Source organism: Phacochoerus africanus, chromosome X (genome assembly GCF_016906955.1).
Source record: "Phacochoerus africanus isolate WHEZ1 chromosome X, ROS_Pafr_v1, whole genome shotgun sequence".
Lineage (NCBI taxonomy): Eukaryota > Metazoa > Chordata > Mammalia > Artiodactyla > Suidae > Phacochoerus > Phacochoerus africanus.
The window spans coordinates 102,240,277-102,263,679 of NC_062560.1; the positions used below are offsets into that span (position 1 = coordinate 102,240,277).

General features: G+C 47.9%; 1 protein-coding gene across 5 annotated transcripts in view; it reads right to left on the bottom strand.

Moving 5' to 3' along the window:
- Positions 1 to 23,403, bottom strand: part of SEPTIN6 (septin 6) — a 72,411-nt gene that overhangs the window by 37,159 nt on the left and 11,849 nt on the right. For all 5 annotated transcript variants that reach the window (XM_047765766.1, XM_047765763.1, XM_047765768.1 and 2 more), the window contains exons 3-4: positions 17,727 to 17,841; positions 8,354 to 8,549 (exon numbers count right to left, since the gene is read on the bottom strand). In XM_047765766.1, the coding sequence (XP_047621722.1) occupies positions 8,354 to 8,549; positions 17,727 to 17,841 (311 nt within the window). The remainder of the gene's footprint in view (positions 1 to 8,353; positions 8,550 to 17,726; positions 17,842 to 23,403) is intronic.

Below are 23,403 nucleotides of genomic sequence, written 5' to 3' on the forward strand. Positions count from 1 at the left end.
CACCCCTGCTTCTGAAGTTGGCTAGAAGCAATCACAGAACTTTGGGTCTCTGAAGCCAAGTTCATGGCCTCCAACTTCCTATAGGTCTTTAAAAAGACATGATAATCCCTTTGAGTATCATTCCCTGTACTATATAGTAGGTCCTTGTTGTTTATCTCTTTTATATACAGTAGTGTGTAGCTGTTAACCCTAAATTCCTAATTTATCCCTTCCCTGCCCTTTCCCCTTTTGGTAACCCTATGATTGTTTTCTACATCTGTGTTTTGGATATTTTCAGTTTTAAATGATGAAAAGTTAGAAGTGTTTTCTTTATTTTTCCCATCAATGTCTACATCATTCATTCATTCAACAAACGTGTACTGAATACCCACAATAAGCCAGTTGGCTCCCTTGTACTCATCCTGCAAAACTTCAAGACTTAGCCCAGCCATTCCTGATCAGCTGCTCTCCCTTTTCAGCAACCTCTACCCTATATGCCCACCACCGGGCTTGGCCAATTGCTGCTCTTCCTGTTCCCTCAGTCCCCCACCACACCCCCCTGCTCCTATACTTACCACATTTTGTAGCATGTGTATATATATTTGACCCCTCTACTAAAATGCAAGCTCCTTAACTAGATTATTTCTTAGTAGCCCTGGCATTTCACACTGTACCTGGCCCAGAGTAGATATTTAGTATTTTATAAACTGAACTAGATCCTCTCTCATCGATTTGATTACTATGTCTTGTATTTCTTCCTCATCATCTCTCCTATCCTCATAAAATTCACCCAAGACCTCCTTGCCTCCCTCTAGACACTGCTTTATCTTTTTCAGCTCAGAAGAGCTTTTTATTTTTTTTATTCTTTTTTTTTTTTTTGTCTTTTAGGGCCACACCTGCGGCATATGGAGGTTCCCAGGCTAGGGGTTCAATTGGAGCTACAGCCGCTGGCCTACACCACAGCCACAAAAATGCCCAATCCTTAACCCACTGAGCGAGGCCAGGGATTGAACTTGTGGCCTCATGGATACTAGTCAGATTCGTTTACACTGAGCTGCGATGGGAACTCCCAGAAAAGCTTTTTAAAGGAGCAGTCTACACTCAATTTTTCTGCTTCCTTTTAAATTGTTTCAACTCTTTAAAAAAAAAAAATTGCCCCCCCCACCGCAAGGCATTCGGAAATTCCCAAGCCAGGGATCAAACTCACACCACAGCAGCGACAACACTGGATCCTTAACCCACTGAGCCACAAGGGCACTCCTTGAAATTTATTTATTTATTTATTTATTTATTTTTGTCTTTTTGTCTTTCTAGGGCCGTACCCTCGGCATAAGGAGGTTCCCAGGCTAGGGGTCGAATTGAAGCTGTAGCCGTCCGCCTACGCCACAGCCACAGCAACGCCAGATCTGAGCCACGTCTGTGACCTACACCACAGCTCACAGCAATGCCGGATCCTTAACCCATTGAGTGAGGCCAGGGATCAAACCTGCGGCCTCATGAATGCTAGTCAGGTTCGTTAACTGCTGAGCCACAACGGGAACCCCTTTAAAATTTATTTTTAATTATGTAAGCAATACATATACTTAATCTCCCTTTCTCATAGGTAACTACTATTTTCAGTTTGTTGATTATCCTTGCAGACGTTTTTCTAGGCCTCTGTGAAATGAGAGAGAGAGAGAGAAGTTTGATTTTGGGGGGAGGGGGAGATTTACACAAAAGGCATCATAATCTGCAAATCATTCTTCCACTTCTTTTTTTCACTTAACATATTTAGGTGAGTGTGTAGAGATCTAACCCACTCTTTTACACTGCCAAATACAATTCCACGGTATGGTTGTACCATGCAGCTCATTTCGCTGCCCTGTTTGTGGAAATTTAGAGTGTTTAAAAAATTTTTTTATTCCATAACCAGTGCTGCAGTGGACATTCTTGTTGTATGCTTTTAATGAACGTGTGCAACTGTTTCTCTGGACTGCATACCTCAAGGTGGACCTGCTGGATAAGATATTCACATTGAAAATGTTAAAATCTGCTATTTAAAAAAATCTATATCAGTTTACACTCCCACCAACATGAATGAAATTACCAGGTGTTAATGGATAGTACTTTGTTTTGTTTTTTTTTGGGGGGGGGGGCCACACTCACGGCACATGGAAGTTCCCAAGCTAGGAGTCCCATGAGAGCTGCAGCTGCCGGCCTACACCACAGCCACTACAACCTGGGATCCAAGTGCATCTGCAACCTATACTACAGCTCATGGCACCGCTGGATCCTTAACCCACTGAGCGAGGCCAGGGATCGAACTCATGTTCTCATGGATACTAGTCGGGTTCATTATCATTGTGCCATGATGAGAACTCCCAGATAGTACATTTTTATCTTTTACTTTTGCAAATCTGATTTAAAAAATACTTCACTGTTTCATTTTGCATTTCCTTAATCACTGATGAAGTTGAGAGATGATCATTTCATATGTTGATGAATCATTTTCATTTCTCAGGTTCAGTACCTGCTTATTTCTCATTGCATTGTAGAAGCTCTTTTTAGAAAAATCCTTTGTCTGCTATACAGGTTGAAAATATTTTCTCCTCATCTGTACTTTTTTTTTGGTCTTTTTGTCTTTTTAGGGCCACACCTGCAGCATATGGAGGTTCCCGGGCTAGGGGTCTAATCGGAGCTGTAGCTGCCGGCCTACACCACAGCCACAGGAACACCAGATCTGAGCCGCGTCTACAACCTACACCACACCTCATGGCAATGCCGGATCCTTAACCCCCTGAGGGAGGCCAGGGATGGAACCCTCAACCTCATGGTTCTTAGTCGGATTCGTTTCTGCGGCGCTATGACGGGACCTCCTGTACTTTGTTTTTACTTTTGTTTATGGTATCTTTCAACAGACAGTCGACTGAAAAAAAAATGCACAGCCTAAAAGTTGAGAATAATGTTTTATCTGGTGGACAAAATATTTTTTGCAAATGTGTTTTTTGCAAAATATAGGAGTTTTGCAAATAAAAACCCCAGGTAGTCAGAACATCAAAAGATTGCTGTTAATTAGAGAAAACCAGGCATCTCAAGTTAATGAATTGAGCATTTTTCTGAGTATGGGAAGAGGCAAGAGTCTGGGTTCATTGAAATCAATTCTTTGATAGGCACCTTGACTACCTAGGGCCAGCATCTTGCTTTTCTCCTTCCTACATCCCCTCAGGGCACACCACTGTGGGTGGCTGCTGTGGCTAAACGCTTGATGGCCGCAACATCCTTTGCTTATGGATATGGCAGGCAACATTTTTCAACCACAAGACAAAAGGTTTTTTGGAAATTTTAATGAATTTAAATGTCTTTGCTTCTATGACTTTGGATGTTGTATCACGATTAAAAAAGCCTTCTCTACCCGCAAAGTTATAAAAATACTCCCCTCTATTTTCTCCTCGTATTTTTAGCATTTGTTTTTAATCCAACTGGAATCTATTTTTGTGAATGGTGTTTGTGTAGGAGGGCCTCATCTTATTTTCTCCTATTGGATGACCTAGTTTCACAGCATATTTTCTTTCCTTCTTTTTCTTCTCTTTTTTTCTTTTTCTTTTTCTTTCTTTCTTTCTTTTTTTTTTTTCTGGCTTGTTTAGGGCTTCACCCATGGCATATGGAAGTTCCCAGTCTGGGGGTTGAAATGGAGCTGAAACTGCCGGCCTACACCACAGCCACAGCAACGCAAGATCCGAGCTGTGTCTTCGGCCTACACCACAACTCTAGGAAAGGCCAGATCTTTAACCCACTGAGCGAGGCCAGGGATCGAACCCTCACCCTCATGGATACTAGTCGGGTCTTAACCCTCTGAGCCACAGCTGGAACTCCCCCAACATAGTTTCTTGAATAGTCCATTCTTTTCTTGCTCACTTACAAATGCTAAATTCCCATATAAGCAAGAATTTGATCTTGGACTCATTCTTCTGTCCAACTGCTCCTTTTGCTATTCTGATGCCTTTCCTTCCCTCCCACTCACTCATGGCAATCTAGTTTCTACTCAGTTTCCCTGGAATTATTGTTCCAGAGGGGAGTAATGACCTTCGTGTTGCTAAACCCGATGGCTATTTTTCAGTTTTTATCTTCCGGGTCACCATTTACCATCCCCTCCTATATGCTACGTGATATGAGTCTCCTTCGATGCTTCCACCAATGAAAGTCATGATCATAACAATGTCTTCTGTTCATTAGTGACTCTGAGCCCTCGTTTAGCCTCTCCTATGCTGTACACGTCGAGTGTGCCTCATCACAAGCCTCTGGGTAGATATGGGTATTATCATCATCCCCAGCGTTTGCAGAAAACTGAAGCAGAGAATTTAAGTGCCTGGTTGTAGTGTAAGCTCTGACAGTTGTAACTGGCATCTTTGTGAGGTAAATGCCTGATTTAAGCTTTGCTTTTGGAGGCACCAACTTCAAAAAGCCATCCCCTTCAAGGGCTGCTATCTCAAATAAACACCTTGCCAGCCACAGAAAGATAAGGAGCTAGCCCCCAATCCCATGCTTCTCTGTTTTAAAGATCTTAGTGGATTTCCATAAGGGATCGTTTAGGCCATTTGTTTTCTTCTCTCCCCACGTGTTTGTTTTTTCTTTCTTTCTTTCTTTCTTTTTGGCCGAGTTCGCGGCATTTGGAAGTTCCCAAGCCAGGGATTGAACTTGTGCCACAACAGCAGTGACAACGCCAGATCCTTAACCAGCTGAATCACTAGGGATCTCCTCTCTCCCCACGTTTTTTTAAAATTCTTTCTCTTATGTTTTACATTCACCAGTAAAGAACAAGCCCGCAAAACCATAGGCCACCACCCTCAATCCCAATGAAAGCAGAACCCCAAGCCCGTGTGCTCTCTTTTTCTCTACCCTCAGCTTTGCTGTGTAGCCCCACATGTGCCTTGCCCTTTCCAGGACCTGTGAGTAATAAACCCTCCCCCCACCAAAGTTTCCTGATGGTTATTACTGAGGGCATCTTGCAATCACAAAAAGAACCACAAGGGCCAGTCCAGCCACGACCATGGTGATGGACAGGCTGAGACGAGACAGAACACTTGTCCTAGATCCCTGAATTAATAAGTGGCAAGATGGGATTTGAACCCAGGTCTGTTTGAGACCAAAACCCAAGTTCCTAAGCACCCCTCTTTCTAGCCTCTGTCCCTCTTGCTCGAGTTCTTTTTGTTCCAGCATCCTTCACGTGGTGTCTTTCCCCAGGATGTGGCTTTCGTCACTGCCCTTCTCAGTTTGTCCCTACACCCTGGGTAAGGTGGGGCCTTTTTTTTTTTTGTCTTTTTGTCTTTTTGCCTTTTCTAGGGCCACTCCCACGGCATATAGTGGTTCCCAGGCTAGGGGTCTAATCCGAGCTGTAGCCACTGGCCTATGCCACAGCCACAACAACACCAGATCCGAGCCGCATCTGCGACCTACACCACATCTCACGGCAACGCCGGATCCTTAACCCACTGAATGAGGCCAGGGATCGAACCCATAACCTCATGGTTCCTAGTCGGATTTGTTAACCACTGCCCCATGACAGGAACTCCAGGCAGGTCCTTCCAACACACTATCTCAATGCAGTTGCACTGATCTATCTATGCTTACACGGCCGTGTCAGAATGCAGAAGACACTCCTTTTTATGACAAATCCTTGGAGCTTACTTCACTCCTGTTCTCCAGCCCAATTCCAGGGACGCTTCTCATTTCTACTTATTCAAGTTTGTAATATTTGATTATGTATGAGTATGTATCATACTTACAATCAGGAAAAATAAGAATATTAAAAATATAAGGGAAGTAGGAGTTCCCCAGTGGCTTGGTGGGTTAAGGATCAAGCATTGTCACTGCTGTTGCTCAGGTCGTTGCTGTGACGTGGGTTTGATCCCTGGCCTGGGAACTTCCAGATGCCTCGGGTACAGCCAATAAATAAATAGAGAGAAGTAGCTTAGCCTCTAAGGGGCTGTATCAGCTCAGTCTTCCCAAACTGTCATCATCAAGGCACTTTCCAACGTTAGCTATGTTGACTGTATGTCACTGAGAACTGTGAGAAATTTTAATTGAGGAGATGCCTTTCAATCTGCAGCTGAGATTAATCACTCATATTGTGACCCAAATATCTCCTTTCCCCGGGGTCTAATTTATTCTCCGCCAAACAAGATTAGCACGATAAGCAAGCCTATAAAAAGCAGAGGTGTCCTTTGTCTAGAATTTCAAATGGAAAACAGAATTCAGTTCAATTATTAAGGAGCTACATATATTTATTCATTATAAGGAAATGAGTATGGCTGTTACACACTCTAAGGGAGAAATAGAAGAATTTGGAATACAGTTCATCTACGCAGCAAGGGAATCCTCAAAGGATGAGCGGACACTGCTCAAAATGATGAATGGTCTTTTCTGCAGTGAGCACGTGTGACAACCATGTGACTTTTAGTTAAATGCAGATGGTGCCTGACCCCTCCCGCTCCCTCAGCTCAGCCCTCATCACAGCAGCGGCGCCTCACCCCAGCCCTCACTTGCACACCATTCTCAAGCGCCCACAGTCTCTGCTCCTTCCTCTCTGCTTATTCCAGCTCAGACTCTTTCCAGGATGTCTTTTCCTCCATCTCTCGACTAAACAGCCCCAGGTTTTAGCCTTTAGCCCGGTGTTCATCTCGCTCGACTCTGATCCCTGGATGATCTTGTGTGTTTGTGCGGCTGGAACATATCACTTATACCTTGATAACACAAAGTCTGTTTCCAGCGCAGACCCTCTCCTGACCTCTGACCCTGCAAGTCATCTGCAGACCTATAAAGGTCAGCCCGTCTCTGGACGGTCCCCAGGCAGCTCAAACTCAACACGTCTGAAACAGCTGATTCTCTTAAAGCATGGTTTTCGGAGTTCCCGTCACGGCTTAGCAGTAACGAATCCGACTAGGAACCATGAGGATGCGGGTTCGATCCCTGGCCTCGCTCCTTGGGTTAAGGATCTGGTGTTGCCGTGAGCTGTGGTGTAAGTGGCAGACGCGGCTCGGATCTGGTATTGCTGCTGTGGCTGTGGTGTAGGCTGGCAGCTGTAGCTCTGATTCAACCCCTAGTCTGGGAACCTCCACATGCCGCAGATGTAGCCATAAAAAGAAAAAGAAAAAAAAAAACAAAACATGGTTCTCTTTTTCTGTTTTCACAGAACATTTTCCCGAATGCCACCACCATCTGTCCACTGTCCAAAGCCAGAAATCTGGGCCTCATTCCAACTTCTTCTTTTGCCTTCACAACCCCACACCAAGTCTCCACCAAGTCGTTGCGTCCACCTACTCAAGAGTTTTCAAATCTGTCTCCCCTTCCTGTCTCAGCACCGTTTCCTGCTGGCCTCCACCGACTTGGTCCAACAGCCTCCCATTGGGCCTTCCTACTCTGCAGTCCATCTCCACACTGTCCCTAAGCCCCTCTTCAAAGGCCAATCCAACTACATCTTTTGACTTCATACAGTCTTTCAATGGCTCCATATCCACACATTCTATAAACCCCTCCAAGATCTGGCCCTTGCCTACCTCTTCAGGCTCATGTCCCCGCACCTTTCCCCCAGCCCATGCCAAGTGCCAGCCCAGGGGCAGAGCAGGAATGGCCAGACCCAAAGCTTAAACAATCTGAAGAGCCTAATGTGTGTCTCATGTGTTCTGGCCGCAGACACACGTAAGACACACATTAGTCAAACAATGTAATGACTAGAAATTAGGTCCAAGGCCTTGGAGCGGGTGTGTGCAAGGGAGGCCCTGAAACACGCTACACCAGCTTCACAGAAACGCTGCCCCTGGTCTAGCAAGAGCGCAACCGCCGTCCCCTAGAACAGGCCACCGTCTTTCACATCTCTCTCCCTCCGTACGAGCACGTGCCCCTGCCCAGACTGCCCTGCCCAACCTTCCTTTGTCTGTCTGGCAAAACTGTTCACCCTTCAGGGCCAGCTCAGAGGGCCCCTCCTCCGTGCAGACCTCCCTGATCTCCCCGCCTGGAGCTGACCATTCCCTCCTTCGTGCTCTCATTGTAACCTGTCCTTTACTTCTGCGTGCCCTGTCCTTTGCAGAGCACGTCACACTCAAAGGAACTTGCTTGAAGTCGGGCTTCCCCGTGAGTGCCTCAAGGGCAGAGACAAAGTCATTCCTCTTGAGATGGTCAGAGCACAGCGGTACCTGGCACAACATAGACGCTCCATAAATGTCTGCTGAATGGAGTGGAAAGACGTCCTTCTTTTGGCAAAGCGTGTGGAGTGGAACAGGTGAAACAGACAGGAACCCTGGGTGGAGGCGACGCTGGCGAGCTGCCTGCCAACTGCTCTGAGAAGGGGTCCAGCGGGACCCCCATGGTGAGCTCCTCCCGACCCCACCGCCTTCCTTACCTGTCTTCCTTGTTGATCTGATCCCCGAAGCCCACTGTGCTAACGATGGTGAGCTTCAGGCCCACGTTGCTCTCTTGAAGGTCATAGGTATTGGACCGGAGCTGGACACCTGGCTGTGTATGGGTGGCTGGCTCCCCCTCGAACTTGGTGTTGAACAGGGTGTCCATGAGGGTGGACTTGCCCAAACCTGTCTCTCCTGAAAAACAAAAAGGTAAATTATGATCCATTCGCACAATAACCACGAAGCCATCACACACAGCACTTCGGACGCACAGTCACTGACATGGGAAAAGGGACACGATAAGGCACTAAGAGCACATAGAACTATCTGGACTGTTTGATCTCAGTTTTGTGAAACAGAGTCTAAGGTCCTGCACCACCATGTTAGCAGCAGTCATCTCAGCAGAGTGGAATTGGGGTAATTATCCTTTGAGTCTTCATATTTTTGTGCTATTTAAAAATAGAGGGGGTTCCTGTTGTGGCTCAGTAGTTTAACAACCCAACTAGTATCCATGAGGATGCAGGTTGGATCCCCGGCCTTGCTCAGTGGGTTAAAGGATCCGACGATCCAACTCCTAGCCTGGGAATTTCCATATGCCACAAGTGCAGCCCTAAAAAGAAAAAAATAAGCAGATAAATAAAATGGGTTGGCCAACTATGAAAAATAAAGTTTACAAAGGATTTTCAAAAAAACATTGAATATGCACTATTTTTACTTTTATTTTTTGGCAGCACCTGCGGCATGTAGAATTTCCTGGGCCAGGGATCAAGACCCTGCCACAGGGAGTTCCCGTCGTGGCGCAGTGGTTAACGAACCCGACTAGGAACCATGAGGTTGCAGGTTCGATCCCTGGCCTTGCTCAGTGGGTTAACGATCCAGCGTTGCCGTGAGCTGTGGTGTAGGTTGCAGACGCGGCTCGGATCCAGCATTGCTGTGGTCCTGGTGTAGGCCAGCGGCTTCAGCTCAGATTAGACCCCTAGCCTGGGAACTTCCCTATGCCGCGGGAGCAGCCCAGGAAATGGCAAAAAGACAAAAAAAAAAAAAAAAAGACCCTGCCACAGCAGTGACAATGCCCGATCCTTAACCTCTAGGTCACCAGGGAACTCCCTGCATTGTTTTTATAGTCTGAAAAAGAAACTGTGTTAAAGGCAGTGATGGTGAAGTTAGAGTTATGCCTAGAAAAGACTGGAAGGACATACAATATGCTCTTACCAATGGTCATGTCTGGGTGGTGGGGTTATGTGTGGTTTTCATTTCTTTCTTTCTTTTTTCTTTTTCTTTTTTTTTTTTTTTTTTTTTTGCTTTTTAGGGCCGCACTTGCGGCATATGGAGGTTCCCAGGCTAGGGGTCTAATCAGAGCTGTAACCACCAGCCTACACCACAGCCACATCAGCACCAGATCCAAGCTGCGTCTACCACCTACACCACAGCTCACAGCAACTCTGTATCCTCAACCCACTGAGCAAGGCCAGGGATTGAACCTGCCACTTCATGGTTCCTAGTTGGATTCGTTTCTGCTGTGCCACGATGGGAACTCCTTTCTTTATGTTTTTATTTTCCAAGCTTTCTACAAGGAACATGTATAACTTTCATAATAATAATTTAAAGGCTAGTTTCAAGCTCAAAAGAAAGGGACAGCCGTCTCTCATCAAAGAAATACCCTCTCCTTTCTGTCCCCACCTGTCTCCCTGCCAGGCCCAGGCAGTGCTTTGCAGATGCCTGGATGTGTATCCCAGGGGAGAGACCATTTTTAGCTAATGAAGAGGGAATTTAGCAGGCCACAAATTATTCTTCCCTTTAAATGTCAAACAAGCCAGTCATTTGTTTGTTTAACTAACAGGCTGCAGTATGCTAATAAATTAAACCACTGGAATTTCAAGTCTTGACTTTCACACCATGGAGACAGTGGAAGGAGAGCTGTGGGGAGTGGTGAAGGTTTTTGGAGGCTATTCCTGAGAAATGCAAAGGACGTCAAGCCAGCAAAGGATCTGAAGCCACCACCAGGAGCCAAGGACCTCGATTTGAAGACCTGGGCTACCCTGCTGTTCTGCTCTCCTCACCCTTCTCCTCCCCTTCCCTGCTCCTACCCCTGGAGATAGTGAGAATGGACAGGTCTCCCCAGTCGGGAGTGGGTTTGCCCTGGGCAAATCCCAGCCAGCACAGATCCGCAGGGCAGTCCTGGGCTAGAGTTAGAGCTGCGTGGCCCATAACTGGAAAAGGCCCATCTCTCCCCCCTCCCCACCCTCTGGGTGTGTCTAGCTTTGCATCTTGCAAATCTCTTTGATCCCGAATAATGAGCTATGAGTGCAGAACGTGCTTTTAAAAATCTCCGTCTATGCTGAGAGCTTTCTGTGTGTGGAGAGATTGGTGAGCGAGAGAGAACAAGGAGAACATTCTACTCAGCCTGGCTACCCGGCCCCCCGGCCCAAGTTCATAGCCAGGTCTGACGAACGGGGTTGATTGCCAGGGTGCAGGGAAATGGTTCCTCACGCAGATCATGTTTCCAGCCAGGGTCTGCTATACCTATTAGCAGCACAGACTCTCCCAGAAGAGGCCTTTTTTCCCCCTCCCTAGAGGAACGGGAAGTATTTGGGTCCCTAGAAAAATCTGTGAGGTGGGGGCCTTTGCCATGGGAGGTGGCAGACTGGGTCAAGCAACAGACTGCCTGCCCTCCCCCCCACAAAGGTGGGGGGGGGGCACAGGGTGGCTCCCTCCCCTAACTCACCTTCCCTCTGAGCGCTGAGGTTCAAGCCACCTTTTAACCCTCTCTTCTGTTTGGCGAGCTCTTTGCTGAATGCCCTGTGGCTCCTAGGGACTTGGGGGCCCCGACCCCCCAGCACCCAGAGCTGGCTCCCTGACTTCCTGAGCCTAAGAATTCTCGGAGAGCAGGGGCTGGGCAACCTCTGGTCCCCCTCCCAGAGCACGAGGCCCAGAGAGGTCTCAGGAGCAGGTACCACACAGGGAGGGCTCGCCCCCGCCCTGGTTGCGCAGCTGGAGAAGGGGAGGCCGGGCAGGCCGGGCTGGACGGGCCAGGGCAGGGTTGGGCTGGGCAGGGCAAAAGGGAAATGACCACCAGGATGCCTGCCAGTGCAAAAGGGCTGTGGAAATTAGATGCTCAGTGACGGGTGTCTGGAAGAAAAGACCCGGAGGGGCGGGTGTCTAGGGAACGGTGATAAGTGCAACATGAGAAGAGGGCAGAAAATCAAGCGAGCTGGCCCCTCATTGCTCTCGAGGGCTCTCATTCCAGTTTCCCATCCATGTAGAGCCTGGGGTGGGGGGTGTCTCTCTGTCTCTCTCTCTCTCTCTCTCTCTGTGTCTCTCTCTCTGTCTCTCTCCCGCTCCATGGCTATGGCTGGCACAGAGCCAGCCTGAGCCTATGATGATGTCCCCTCCCACGCTACTCCCGGGCCCAGTATTGAGCGGGGAGGGGAGTCACTCGAGGCCTAACTCGGATCGGGTCAGCAGATTCCACACCCCGGCCGGAAGGTGGGAACTTGGCAATGAGATTCCAGCAGGAAACCTGAGGAGTCCCAAGGGGTCAATTTCTCTCTCCCGCTCCCTCCTCAGAGTGGACAGCAGAGTTTCTTAACCCTTTTTTAAGTCATCTCCACCAGCCAACAGGATCTCCTCTCACTTGGCTTAATGTATTTAGGATCCTGGAAACGCGAGGTTTTTAAAAAAGAATTTCGGAGTTTCCGTCATGGCGCAGCAGAAACGAATCTGACTAGAAATCATGAGGTTGTGTGTTCGATCCCTGGCCTTGCTCAGTGGGTTGAGGATCTGGCGTTGCCATGGGCTGTAGTGTAGGTTGAAGACACAGCTTGGATCCCTCGTTGCTGAGGCTGTGGTGTAGGCTGGTGGCTGCAGCTCCAATTAGACCTCTAGCCTGGGAACCTCCATATGCCGTGGGGGTGGCCCTAAAGAGCAAAATAAAATAAAATAAAAAGATAAAAAGAATTTCGATTTATAATATGGAATATGAAATATGTGTTTTCAAATTATACTCCTTGGGATAGTCTGATGTTGACCTCCTATCCTAAATTCAAAACCACTGTGATAAAGGAAAGCTTAGCCCTTTTCCTCACGTGCTGTTAACATCTGCATCCTCTGGTACCTTGTGATTAAGTCTTTGCAAGTGATGAAATGCAGAGTCCCAGGAGAGTTATCATTAAATGACTGTGTGACCTAAGCCGAGCCCTTCCCCCTCTCTGGACCCAGGCTCTTTTTCCATAAAATGAGCAGGTTGCAGTGATAACAATAATAGCTATTGCTTCTGGAGCACTTACTATGTGCCAGGCACCACTGTAAACACCTTACATATATTTCCTTATTTATGCCCCACAATAAGCCTGTGTATTAAGGTAAGGCTACTATTTGTCCTTAATTTACAGGTGGGTTCACCAAGCTACTTTCTTGCAGAGTGAATCTGCCTCTGCTCTTCAGCTTCTCTGCACCTTACCTTCCTCATCCATAAAATGTGGCCAAAGTACCTGGCCCAGGATCACAAAAGTAGTATGTGGCATTGCCAGCACTTGAGTCCCAGCAGTTTGACACTGGAGCCCATGTATGCTCTACTGTGTTCCATGGGTGAGATATATTGGTTCATTCAGTCATTCAACAAATGTTTACCGAGCCTCTGATGGGAACCAGGCACAGATTCCGAGGTAGAGAAGGCAGTCACGAACAGGAAGGACACCCACAATCCCTGTTCGCATGGAACTCGAAGTCCAGTCCCATGGGGCTAGTCCCTTGCTGCTGCAAGTGTTGGAACAAACCAAAAGGAACGTCTGTGAGTTCAACGGAGAGGTGTCCAAAAGGAAACTCTTCAGGAACTCCTGTTGGCTAAGAGAGCCTATGGATGGGGACAAGGTCCTGCCTGGCTCTGTGACCTTGCCATCTACCCCTTCCTGATCTTGCTGAGGCCCTGGCAAACACGGGTGTGTGGAGCCGGATCGCCCGGCTTCCTGTGGCTCTTCCCAAGCCCACGTGCAGTGATGCCATGATGACAGCTTAAAAACCTGCCATGGTGGGGATAACGACACCACAGGAACTGACAAATACTATAAACCATGGCCACTTTTCTCCTGAGAGTGGGTTGTTAGACGCTGACCAGTGCACCACCGCTGCCAGCCTGCCTTAGACAGGTGGGTGGTGGCCTCTTCCAGAGCAGGAGGAATGAAACCATTGCCCACTGACCTTAAGAGAATACTAGCTGCCCTTCCCCTCCTCCTGTGCTCAGCCTCAATCCTGCTTCTCTTGTATATGGGCTTTTTTTTTTTTTTTTTTCCTTCCCAAGTTCAACAGAGCCCATCTGAGCCCGGAATCCTGAGCAGCTTCAAAGTAAATATTATCATTATGACCCTTTGTGCTGGTCACAGGCATTCTCTGCTGCTGGCACATTCGGAGGCCTGAGTCTCTTTGGGGCTCTTTCCCAGGAGAACATTTGTACCGCTGACTCTACCGGTTCCTCCGAGGCCTCCTGGACTATATCTAGAATCATGGGATCCTGGTGATTTCCAAAGCTAAGGGACTAGTCGATTTTTTTAGAGGGGGAAGGGAACCTCGCCCTGCTCAGTAATTATTGTCGACTGCAGAGAATCTGTTGGAGAGGAGCCATGATATGTTCACGCCCATGTGCCTAGCCCTCTAAAAATAATGTGCGTGGGTGTCATTAATCAGTGCCCTTGTGTATAAATTATGCTCTGGACTCATACAAATTCTCTCCGTTGATCCCAACATGCACATGTGCACATTGGCATGTAGGCCACTCACTCTGCTGGGCTGGGGCCTCTGATCAGCAGCCCAGCACCAAGATAAACAATTCTGTGATAAAAATATCCTAGGTCTCTGTTAACAAGAGAAGCTAGGGTGACCATAATTTTACACTTAAAATGCCCTATCAGAAAGGAAAAGAAAACCCTTTGGGGAAACATACTCTAGGCTTAAACAGGATTGTTTTGTAACAGTCATTAAGGGAGCAAACCTGACCATTATGCGCAGGCAGTAGGCATGAAAGTACAGTCACCGAGGGTCCTGAGAGACCCAGGGTCACCTTCAGCAGCCAAACTGTGGACCTTTTGCCAAGTCGGTGGCAGTACCCAGCCCCAAGGCTGGGCTGAAATTGCCCTGTAAGGCACTTATGACTTTGGCCCAAATTGTGGGTTCTCAGAGCAATGACAGGCTTGTGAGCCCAGCCAGGGAGGAGGATGCATGTGTTTCAGGCTTTTTTGGTTTTTTGTTTGTTTTGGTTTTGGTTTTTTTTTTTTTTTTTTTTTTTTTGGGGCTGCACCAGCGGCATATGAAGATTCCCAGGCTAGGGATCCAATCGGAGCCAGCCACAGCCACAGCCACACTGTATCCTTAACCCACTGAGCAAAGCCAGGCATCGAACCCGCTTCCTCATGGATACTAGTTGGGTTCATAACCCACTGAGCCACCGTGGGAACTCCTGTTTTAGGCTTTTTTGGATCAGGGATGAGGAATGAAATTAACCCAGTCCAGGTGGATGCATTCAAGGGATACACCTGCAGGGCTAAGAGGGGAGCAAGTGGGACAGCTACTTGCTGAAACTTGGTAAGTAAGGACAGAGAGTGACTCCTTGGGTGTGAGAGTCTCCTTTCCGCCCCACCCCCTTGGAGGGCCTGCTCCGGGCAGGTGCAGAGTGGAGCAGCGGCAGCTGCACAAGGGGGGTGGAGAGGGGTTTACTATTTCTCCCACTCACTTTGCCCGGAGCTTGGCTACCTCTTCCTCCGGGCCCTGGGGGAGTCTGTGGCCCACAAGTCCAATTGCCCTACATTTCCACCCTCAGAGAGCCCTTCCAACCTATGTGGCCTCCTGCCTACAGCTTTCCTAGCCCGCCCGATTGCTCTTGGTTTGAAAGGTCGATGAGGGTGAGCCTGTCGCTTCACTTCTCACCCCCTCAACTTCGATGCAGGTCATCCAGAGCTCTGGAGGGAATGCCAAGGGAGTCGTTGATTGGAAAGTTTTTTATGATCAAATATTATGTGAAATAAATTGGCCCTCAGCCAAAGATGGGAAAGATCCGGCCATGCTAATATTAGATGTGATGGCCTTTGATCTTCATGTCGATCACCATGACAGCTGTTTATTTAGGGGTTTTTTGGTTTTTGGTTTTGTTTGTTTGCTTTTTAGGGCCGCACCCGCAGCATATGGAGGTTCCCAGGCTAGGGGTCTAATTGGAGCTGCAGCCGCTGGCCTCCACCACAGCCACAGCAACTCGGGATCCAAGCCATGTCTGTGACCGACACCACAGCTCATGGCAACGCCGGATTCTTAACCCACTGAGTGAGACCAGGGATCGAACCCACATCCTCAGGGATACTAGTCAGATTCATTTCTGCTGAGCCGTGATGGGAACTGACTGCTGTTTATTTTGTATCCCTCTCCCCATGGCACCTCATCATAAACACGAGTCGACGTATGGCATTTGAAGCGATAACATCTGGACGCTCAGGCCCACGATGTGTAAATCTGCGAGGCACATGTTTTCATCTCAGAGGTTCCAAAGCTGGTGTATGGGAGTGAGTCCTTTTGCTAGTGAGTGAGCCTAGCTGACCGCCTGACACCCAGATTTACAAGTGGCTTTGATTTCTCTCCTTATCCTTGAGAGTGTAGTTATTCTCCTCCAGAGAATGATGTGAGGAGTGCTGGGGATGGAGAAGAAAAAGACAAGAGTCCAGAGAATGAATGACCCCAGTCAGAAAACAGAACTTTAGACTACACTAGAGAGTAGAATATCCAATTCAGTAGCCGTTCAAACCCTCAACATGAATGAATTCCCCGTACACTGTACACAAAAATAAGAAAAGGCAATTAGCAAAAGTGCTCCCACTGGCATGAAAACCACCATTATTATGGCACTTACACAATCATTAAGGTTTGGAGTTGGGTCACCCAAAATATGCAGGTATGCCTTACTGTACTGTACATACTGTATAGTGAAAATTATACACTGTGATCAAGCTTGCAAATTTGGGATTATTTAAGGTTTAAGAAGAGATTTTTTTTTCCTTTGGCTGCACCTGCGGCATATGGAAGTTCCTGGGCCAGGGATAGAACCCGCAAAAACAGTTGTGGCCTGGGCCACAGCTGCTGCTGGATCCTTAACCCAGTGCACCACATGGGAACATCCTAAGGAGAGATTCTTAAAGAATGCGAAGGAACTGCTGTTCCTCAGATTTGTTTGGTTGGTGCTTGACAGTTTCCAAAGTGCTTTTGTGTTCCCAAGAGATGTCGCTGGCAGCGGTTACAGAAGCAGGAGGAGGGGCAAGGGGTCGGGTAGAGCCGGGTCCTTGTCATGGCTCTGCCACTTGTCTGTGTTGCCTCAGGTAAGTCCCTTAGCCTCCCAAGTTTCTTGGTCTCCATCTGTACCATGAGAATACGGTCTCTCTCTCTCTCTTTTTTTTTGTCTTTTGTCTTTTTAGGGCCGCACCCAAGGCATGAGGAGGTTCCCAGGCTGGGGTTCGAATCAGAGCTGTAGCTGCCAGATCCAAGCTGCGTCTGCGACCTACACCACAGCTCACGGCAACACCGGATCCTTAACCCACTGAGCGAGGCCAGGGATCGAACCCGCATCTTCATGGATGCTAGTCGGGTTCGCTAACCATTGAGCCACAATGGGAACTCCTGTTCCTTGAGAATATGAATGCCACTCGCTCTGTTCACATCCCAGAGTCCTAGCAAAGACCCAAACTGCTGACATGGGCAAGTGTTTGAGAAGTACAGCCAGTGGTTCCTGTGGGGATAATTCGTTCATTCATTTCACATGCTTTCCTGAACTTTCTTGGTGCTGTGATTAGCACAGCAGAGGCGACTAAGACGGGGTTCTCACACTTGAGACTAAAGGTCCAGGCAGAGATATACTTAAAGGGAAGAAAAGAATTTTGCACACAGCTGTGTGGTCCCTACACTTGAACTCAAACTGTACCAAGCTCGGCAGGGGTGCAGAGGAAACACACACCCGACCGACTACCCACAGCAGGTAGGCAGGCATCTTTCCACAGCCATTACCTCCCTCCCCATGCTGCCCTGGCTCCTGTTTTTCACAGTCAGAGCCAACCTGACGGGAGGAGCCGAGCCGGCCAGCTCCCTCACAATAGCCCCACCGGGCATCACACTGCAGGGTTTTCTCCAAGGTATGGCCCCACATTCAGGTCTGGGCAGGGAAAATGTAATTCCCGCCAGCTGCTTACACAGACAAGCAGAGGGATAAAAGGAGAAGAGGGGAGGGGGAAAACACTCTTGCAAATAGATCAGAATGACCCGCTATTGAACCTAATTACCTGCAAAGCCACATCCAGCCATTAAGGATCCATATTCTGTAATAGAATTTCCTGCTATGGAAATACTCACCCACGCACAGGATGTTGAAGCAGAAGCCCTGGCTGACTGACTTATTCACCAGCTGGTCGGGCAAGCTGTCAAACCCCACATGTCCAGCCAGGGGGACAGTTCGGCAACCTTCACCCTGATTTGGAAGGAGAGGGAGAGGAGAAGATGAGAAGGTGCTTAAAAGCAACTCGGGGCTCACGTCCCCATCCACATGTTCTCTGTGCTGGGACATGACGCCCACCCGGGCCCATCTCTCCCCTTAGCTAGGCCCTAAGCCAAAGCAAAATGACCGATCAGCTTAGAAATCATGGATTCTTGGGAACAGACATCCTCGAAGCTCCATAATCAATGCCAACATAGTTCAGACACAGCAAACTCCCGCAGGGGCTTATCGGAGGTGGGAGGGCGGGGTCGGGGATGAGAACTCGGGGTGGGGGGGGGGGGGCTGGAGGTTCCCAGACTCGGGTTCACGCTCAATCACTTACAAGGGAATTAACCTCTTAGAGACCCCGTTTCCTTCCACGTCTGTCATCTGAGATAATATTACCTTATGGGGAGGGGTAATATTGGGAGCCTCAAGCATGCCGACACCTGTAACGAACTTAGCACAAAGCCTGGAACATGCAAAACTGTTCAGCAAATATGACAAAGACACTTCGAAAAGCAAGTACTGCTCTCACTAGGGCTTTCTGGGGATCTAACAAAGGCGGCACAGCAGAGAGGTTAGGAGAATAGGCTTTGGAATCAGGCAGGTCCGAGCTAGAGTCCCACAGCCTCCACCTCCTGCCCTCAGACAAATGATTCAACTTCTCAAAGTTTCTCCACCTGTAAAATCGGGAGCCAGTAGTTACTACCTCCTAGGAAGGGCCTGACGATCTTCAAGCACTGAACATGGGGCCTAGCGTGTGATGAGCACTCCAGAGACTGTCGCTGCTGTCCTTACTGCTCTGTGAGGTTATCCTTCCCATCAAGCCCCCAAAGAGCACGCGATGCCATGGAACACTCGTGGCTCCCTCCAGCTAGAGAGCTGCCCTCATGCTGCCTCTGATTCTCCATCAGGGTCAGGCAAGCCACTCACAGCCCTAGAAAGCAGAGGGTCTTTGCTTTGTCTGCAGGTCCCAAACTGTCTTTGTTTTTATTTAAAAAAAAAAAATTTATTGGGAGCTCCCTTGTGGGACAGTGGATTAAGGATCTGGCATTGTCACTGCAGTGGCAGTGACAAACACCATATGATATCACCTGTATCTGGAATCTAATATGCAACACAAATGAACCTATCTACAGAAAAGAAACAAACTCATGGACTTGAGAGCAGACTTGTGGTTGCCAAGGGGGAGGGGGAGGGAGTGGGATGGACTGGGAGTTTGGGGTTAGTAGATGCCAACTACTGCATTTGGAGTGGATAAGCAATGAGATCCTGCTGTATAGCACAGGGAACTATATGTAGTCACTTGTGATGGAACATGATGGAGGATAATGTGAAATAAAGAATGCATATATATATATAACTGGGTTACTTTTCTGTACAGCAGAAATTGACAGAACATTGCAAATCAACTATAATTAAAAAATTTTTTTTTAAATTTTATTGGGTGTTCCCTTGTGGCATAGTGGGTTAAGGATTGGTGTTGTCACTGCTGTGGTGCAGGTTTGATCCCTGGCCCAGGAACTTCCGTATGCCATGGGTGCAGCCAAAATAAAATAAAAATAAAAATTTTATTGGAGTATAGTTGATTTGCATTGTTGTGTTAGTTTCACATGTACAGCAAAGTGAGTCAGTTCTGCCTATACATACATATATCCATTCCTTTTGAAATTCTTTTCCCATCTAGGTCGCCAGAGTATTGAGTAGATTTCCCTGTGCTATACAGTAGGTCCCCGCTACTCATCCATATTCCACGTGTATGGATGACAATCCCAACCTCCCAGTTTATCCCCCCCCACCATTTCCCCAAAGCTTCTTTTATTTTAGTTTAGTTTAGTTTTTGCTTTTTAGGGCCGCACCTGAGGCCTATGGAAGTTCCTAGGCTAGGAGTCAAATCGGAGCTGCAGATGCGGGCCTACACCAGAGCCACAGCAACTCGGATCCAAGCCAAATCTGTGAGCTACACCATAGCTCACAGCAACACCAGATCCTTAACCCACTGAGCAAGGCCAGGGATCAAACCTGCATCCTTGTCGATACCAGTCAGATTCGTTTCAGCTGAGCCAGGACGGGAACTCCACCCCAAAGCTTCTCATCGTTAATGGTTTTACAAAACAGGGAGAAACTCAAACTGAGGGAGGCTTCCACGGAGCCAAGGAGAACTGCATGTACTCAAGAAGTGTGCTGACTGCTCATAGCCACAAGGGAGAGGTGCAGGAAGGAGAGGCGAAGCCAGAGACAGCTGAGCTGGACAGGAGGGGTGGGCTATGTGGGGATTCAGAGTTTCTATTGGGTGGGGCTACACTGAGGTTTCTGAAACCAGGAAGGTGCCAAGAGCAATCCAAGAAGGGCATGGTTAGTGCCAGGAGGCCGGCAGCAGCATCCCGAGCTGTGCTAGCAGGCAGCTCCTAGGCTGGACAGGCCCTGCTTCTTTTCTGTCTTTTTCTTTTTCTTTCTTTCTTTCTTTCTTTTTCTTTTTTTTTTTTTTTTTTTTTTTTGCTTTTTAGGGCTGCACCCTTGGCATATGGAAGTTCCCAGGCTAGGGGTCCAATTGTAGCTGCAGCCGCCAGCCTACACCACCACAGCCACAGCAACGCCAGATCCGAGCCACATCTGTGACCAACACAGCAGCTTGAGGCAACGCTGGAGCCCTTTTTTTTTTTTTTTTTTTGTCTTTTCTAGGGCCGCATCCTCGGCACATGGAGGTTCCCAGGCTAGGGGTCCAATCAGAGCTACAGCTGCTGGCCTACACCAGAGCCACAGCAACGCCAGATCTTAGCCGCATCTGCATCCTTCACCACAGCTCACGGCAACACCGGATCCTTAACCCACTGAGTAAGGCCAGAGATCGAGCCTGAAACTTCATGGTTCTTAGTCGGATTCATTAACCACTGAGCCACGGGAACTCCAACACTGGATCCTTTAACCCACTGTACAAGGCCAGGGATTGAACCCACATCCTCATGGATACTATCTGAGTTTGTTATCCCCTGAATCACAATGGGAACTCCTGGCTGGGCCCTGCTTTTAGACTAGGTCCATAAGGATACATTTTCCCACTGAGAGGGCCGGGCTGCAATGGTGGGGGAGTCCCTCAGCAGCTGGCATTGCCAGAACCGGTCTCCAGCTAGCCCTCCACCCAGCTTGGTGTCATCAGATCCTCAAAGAGTGAGAGACAGGACTAGAGCCCTTGACTGCCACCTGGCACCTCACACATCCCACCCCACACACTCCCAGTGGAGTATTCACGACAGACAAACCATATGCCATCCTTCAGTCCTGGTTGGTATATTCAGGGCCCCAGAGGGGTACCCGAAGACAGCTGGGGTTCATGAGTGGCCGGCATCACTCAGGCCTTGTTCTGCCCTCACCCCTTTCTCCTTCTTTTATCAAAGCAATCAAAGGAGGGTGTAACTTTCCCACTGTTCATTCTTGCTCCTTGACACTGCAGGGGAGACAGTGTCGAGGCCTAAGAGCCAATAGGCTTTTTCCATGGAGCCTCCTACTCTGCTGGCATTGCAAACTGGGACTCAAAGTTGAGGTTTCCTGAGCCATATTTCATCACCCCCGGCTGCCTCCTCCTGTCTCCGAATTCAGCACTTTGAAACTTCAAGTGCTCCAAGGCCTCTGGTCCAAGCACCAAAAGGTGAAGAAATGGAATTTTCAAACTGAAGACAGTGCAGGGCAGTGAGGAGACCGCCACCGTTTTGGTTTGGTTTGTGTTTTTTTTTTTTCTTTTTCTTTTTTTTTCTTTTTAGAGCCGCACCTACAGCATATGGAAGTTCCCAGGCCAGGGGTCGAATAGGAGCTGCAGCTGCCGATCTACGTCATAGCCACAGCAACGCCAGATCTGAGCCATGTCTGTGACCTACACTGCGGCTTGCAGCAATGCTGGGTCCTTAACTCCCTGAGCGAGGCCAGGGATCAAACCCACATCCTCATGGATATTAGTTGGGTTCTTAACCTACTGAGCCACAGTGGGAACTCCGAGACCTCCACCTCTTATTCTTAAAGATCTATTTTATTGTCAAGTCCTCACCAAGCATCTCCCACATGCCCACAGTTATCTCCCATCTAGCCCAGTGTTGGAAGAGCCCTAAATAGTAGAAAAAAGAATATGGCCTTTATTCCCTAGGCAAGGGGCTTTGAAAGGGGCATTTTCAGTGTTTTAAGCAGGGAGGGCCAGGATACAGGCAGTGTTTTCAAAAGATCATTCCAGCTTCAGGGTGCTTGATTGATGGGAGGAGAGAGGGTGCAGGGGCAGAAAGACATATTATGAGATGACTCCAATAACACTTAACTGGCAGAGTGACAGCCAGGCATGGTGACAATAAATGCTGATTAAAGTGAACTGATCTGACTTGGGACTCAAAAGGGAGGAAAAAATTTGAGAGCTGTCCAAAAGAAGGGGTGACTGGGCAGAGGGAGTCGGGGAGCAATCAAAGCTGTAAGGCTACAAGGCCCCCAAACTGGGAATTTGGACCGATAGCCCCAAGCACAGAAAGAGGGGAGCCGGGAAAGGGTGCTTTAGTGGAAAAGCCAAGGATTCTGGTTTTAAACAGCCATATTTTAAAACTACAATGATCAGGTTTTTATAAGAGTAACCAATGTTCATTGAAGAAGTTTTAAAACATATGGAAAATTATAAAAAAAAAAGATTAAAATCACCCGTACCATCATTCTCCAGAGATAATCACCGCGAATATTTATATGTATTTCCCTACAGTCTGTACCCTTTTTTGGCGGGGGGGGGGCATGTTTGTAGCACGTGGAAGTTCCCAGGCCAGAGATCAAACCGAAGCCACCATGATGACTGGAGCCACAGCAGTGACAGCGCCAGACCCTCAACCCACTAGGCTATCAGGGAACTCCAGTACTCTTTTTTTACAAAATAGGAATAATCTTGCAAATCCCTTTTCATCATGTGGCTTGATAATCACACACAATATAGTGTGGATGTTTTCTTGAGTAATTAAGTAAACTTCTAAAACATTACTTTTTTGACCACATAGCATTCCACTGTATTTTCTCAACCCTACTTTCTCAACCAGTCTTCCACTGCTACACATTTAGTGTGTTTTCAGGTTTTCAACACTGTAAATAATAATTCTTGTTCTTATGGGTTTGCACAGTATATGATTATTTTCCTTAAGCTAAATTCCTAGAAATAAAACCTGCTGGGTCCAAGGGCACACACATTGGAAAAGACTTTGGTACACACTGAGAAGTCATTCAACAGAGAACAGTACGAATGTCTATTTCCAACACCAGTATGCAAGATTGTTTACCCACACTTAGACTAGTGTGGGTTTTCAAGCTTCCAAGGCTTTTTAACCATTGTGAATGGAATCATCGACGAATGGTATCGTGTCACTTAATTTGCATTTTATTAATGAGAGTGAACATTTCTTTTTTGTCTTTTTAGGGCCACATCCACGGCATACGGTAGTTCTCAGGCTAGGGGTCGAATCGGAGCTACAGCTGCCGGCCTACACCAGAGCCACAGCAACACCAGATCCGAGCTGTGTCTGCGACTCACCCCATAGCTCACGG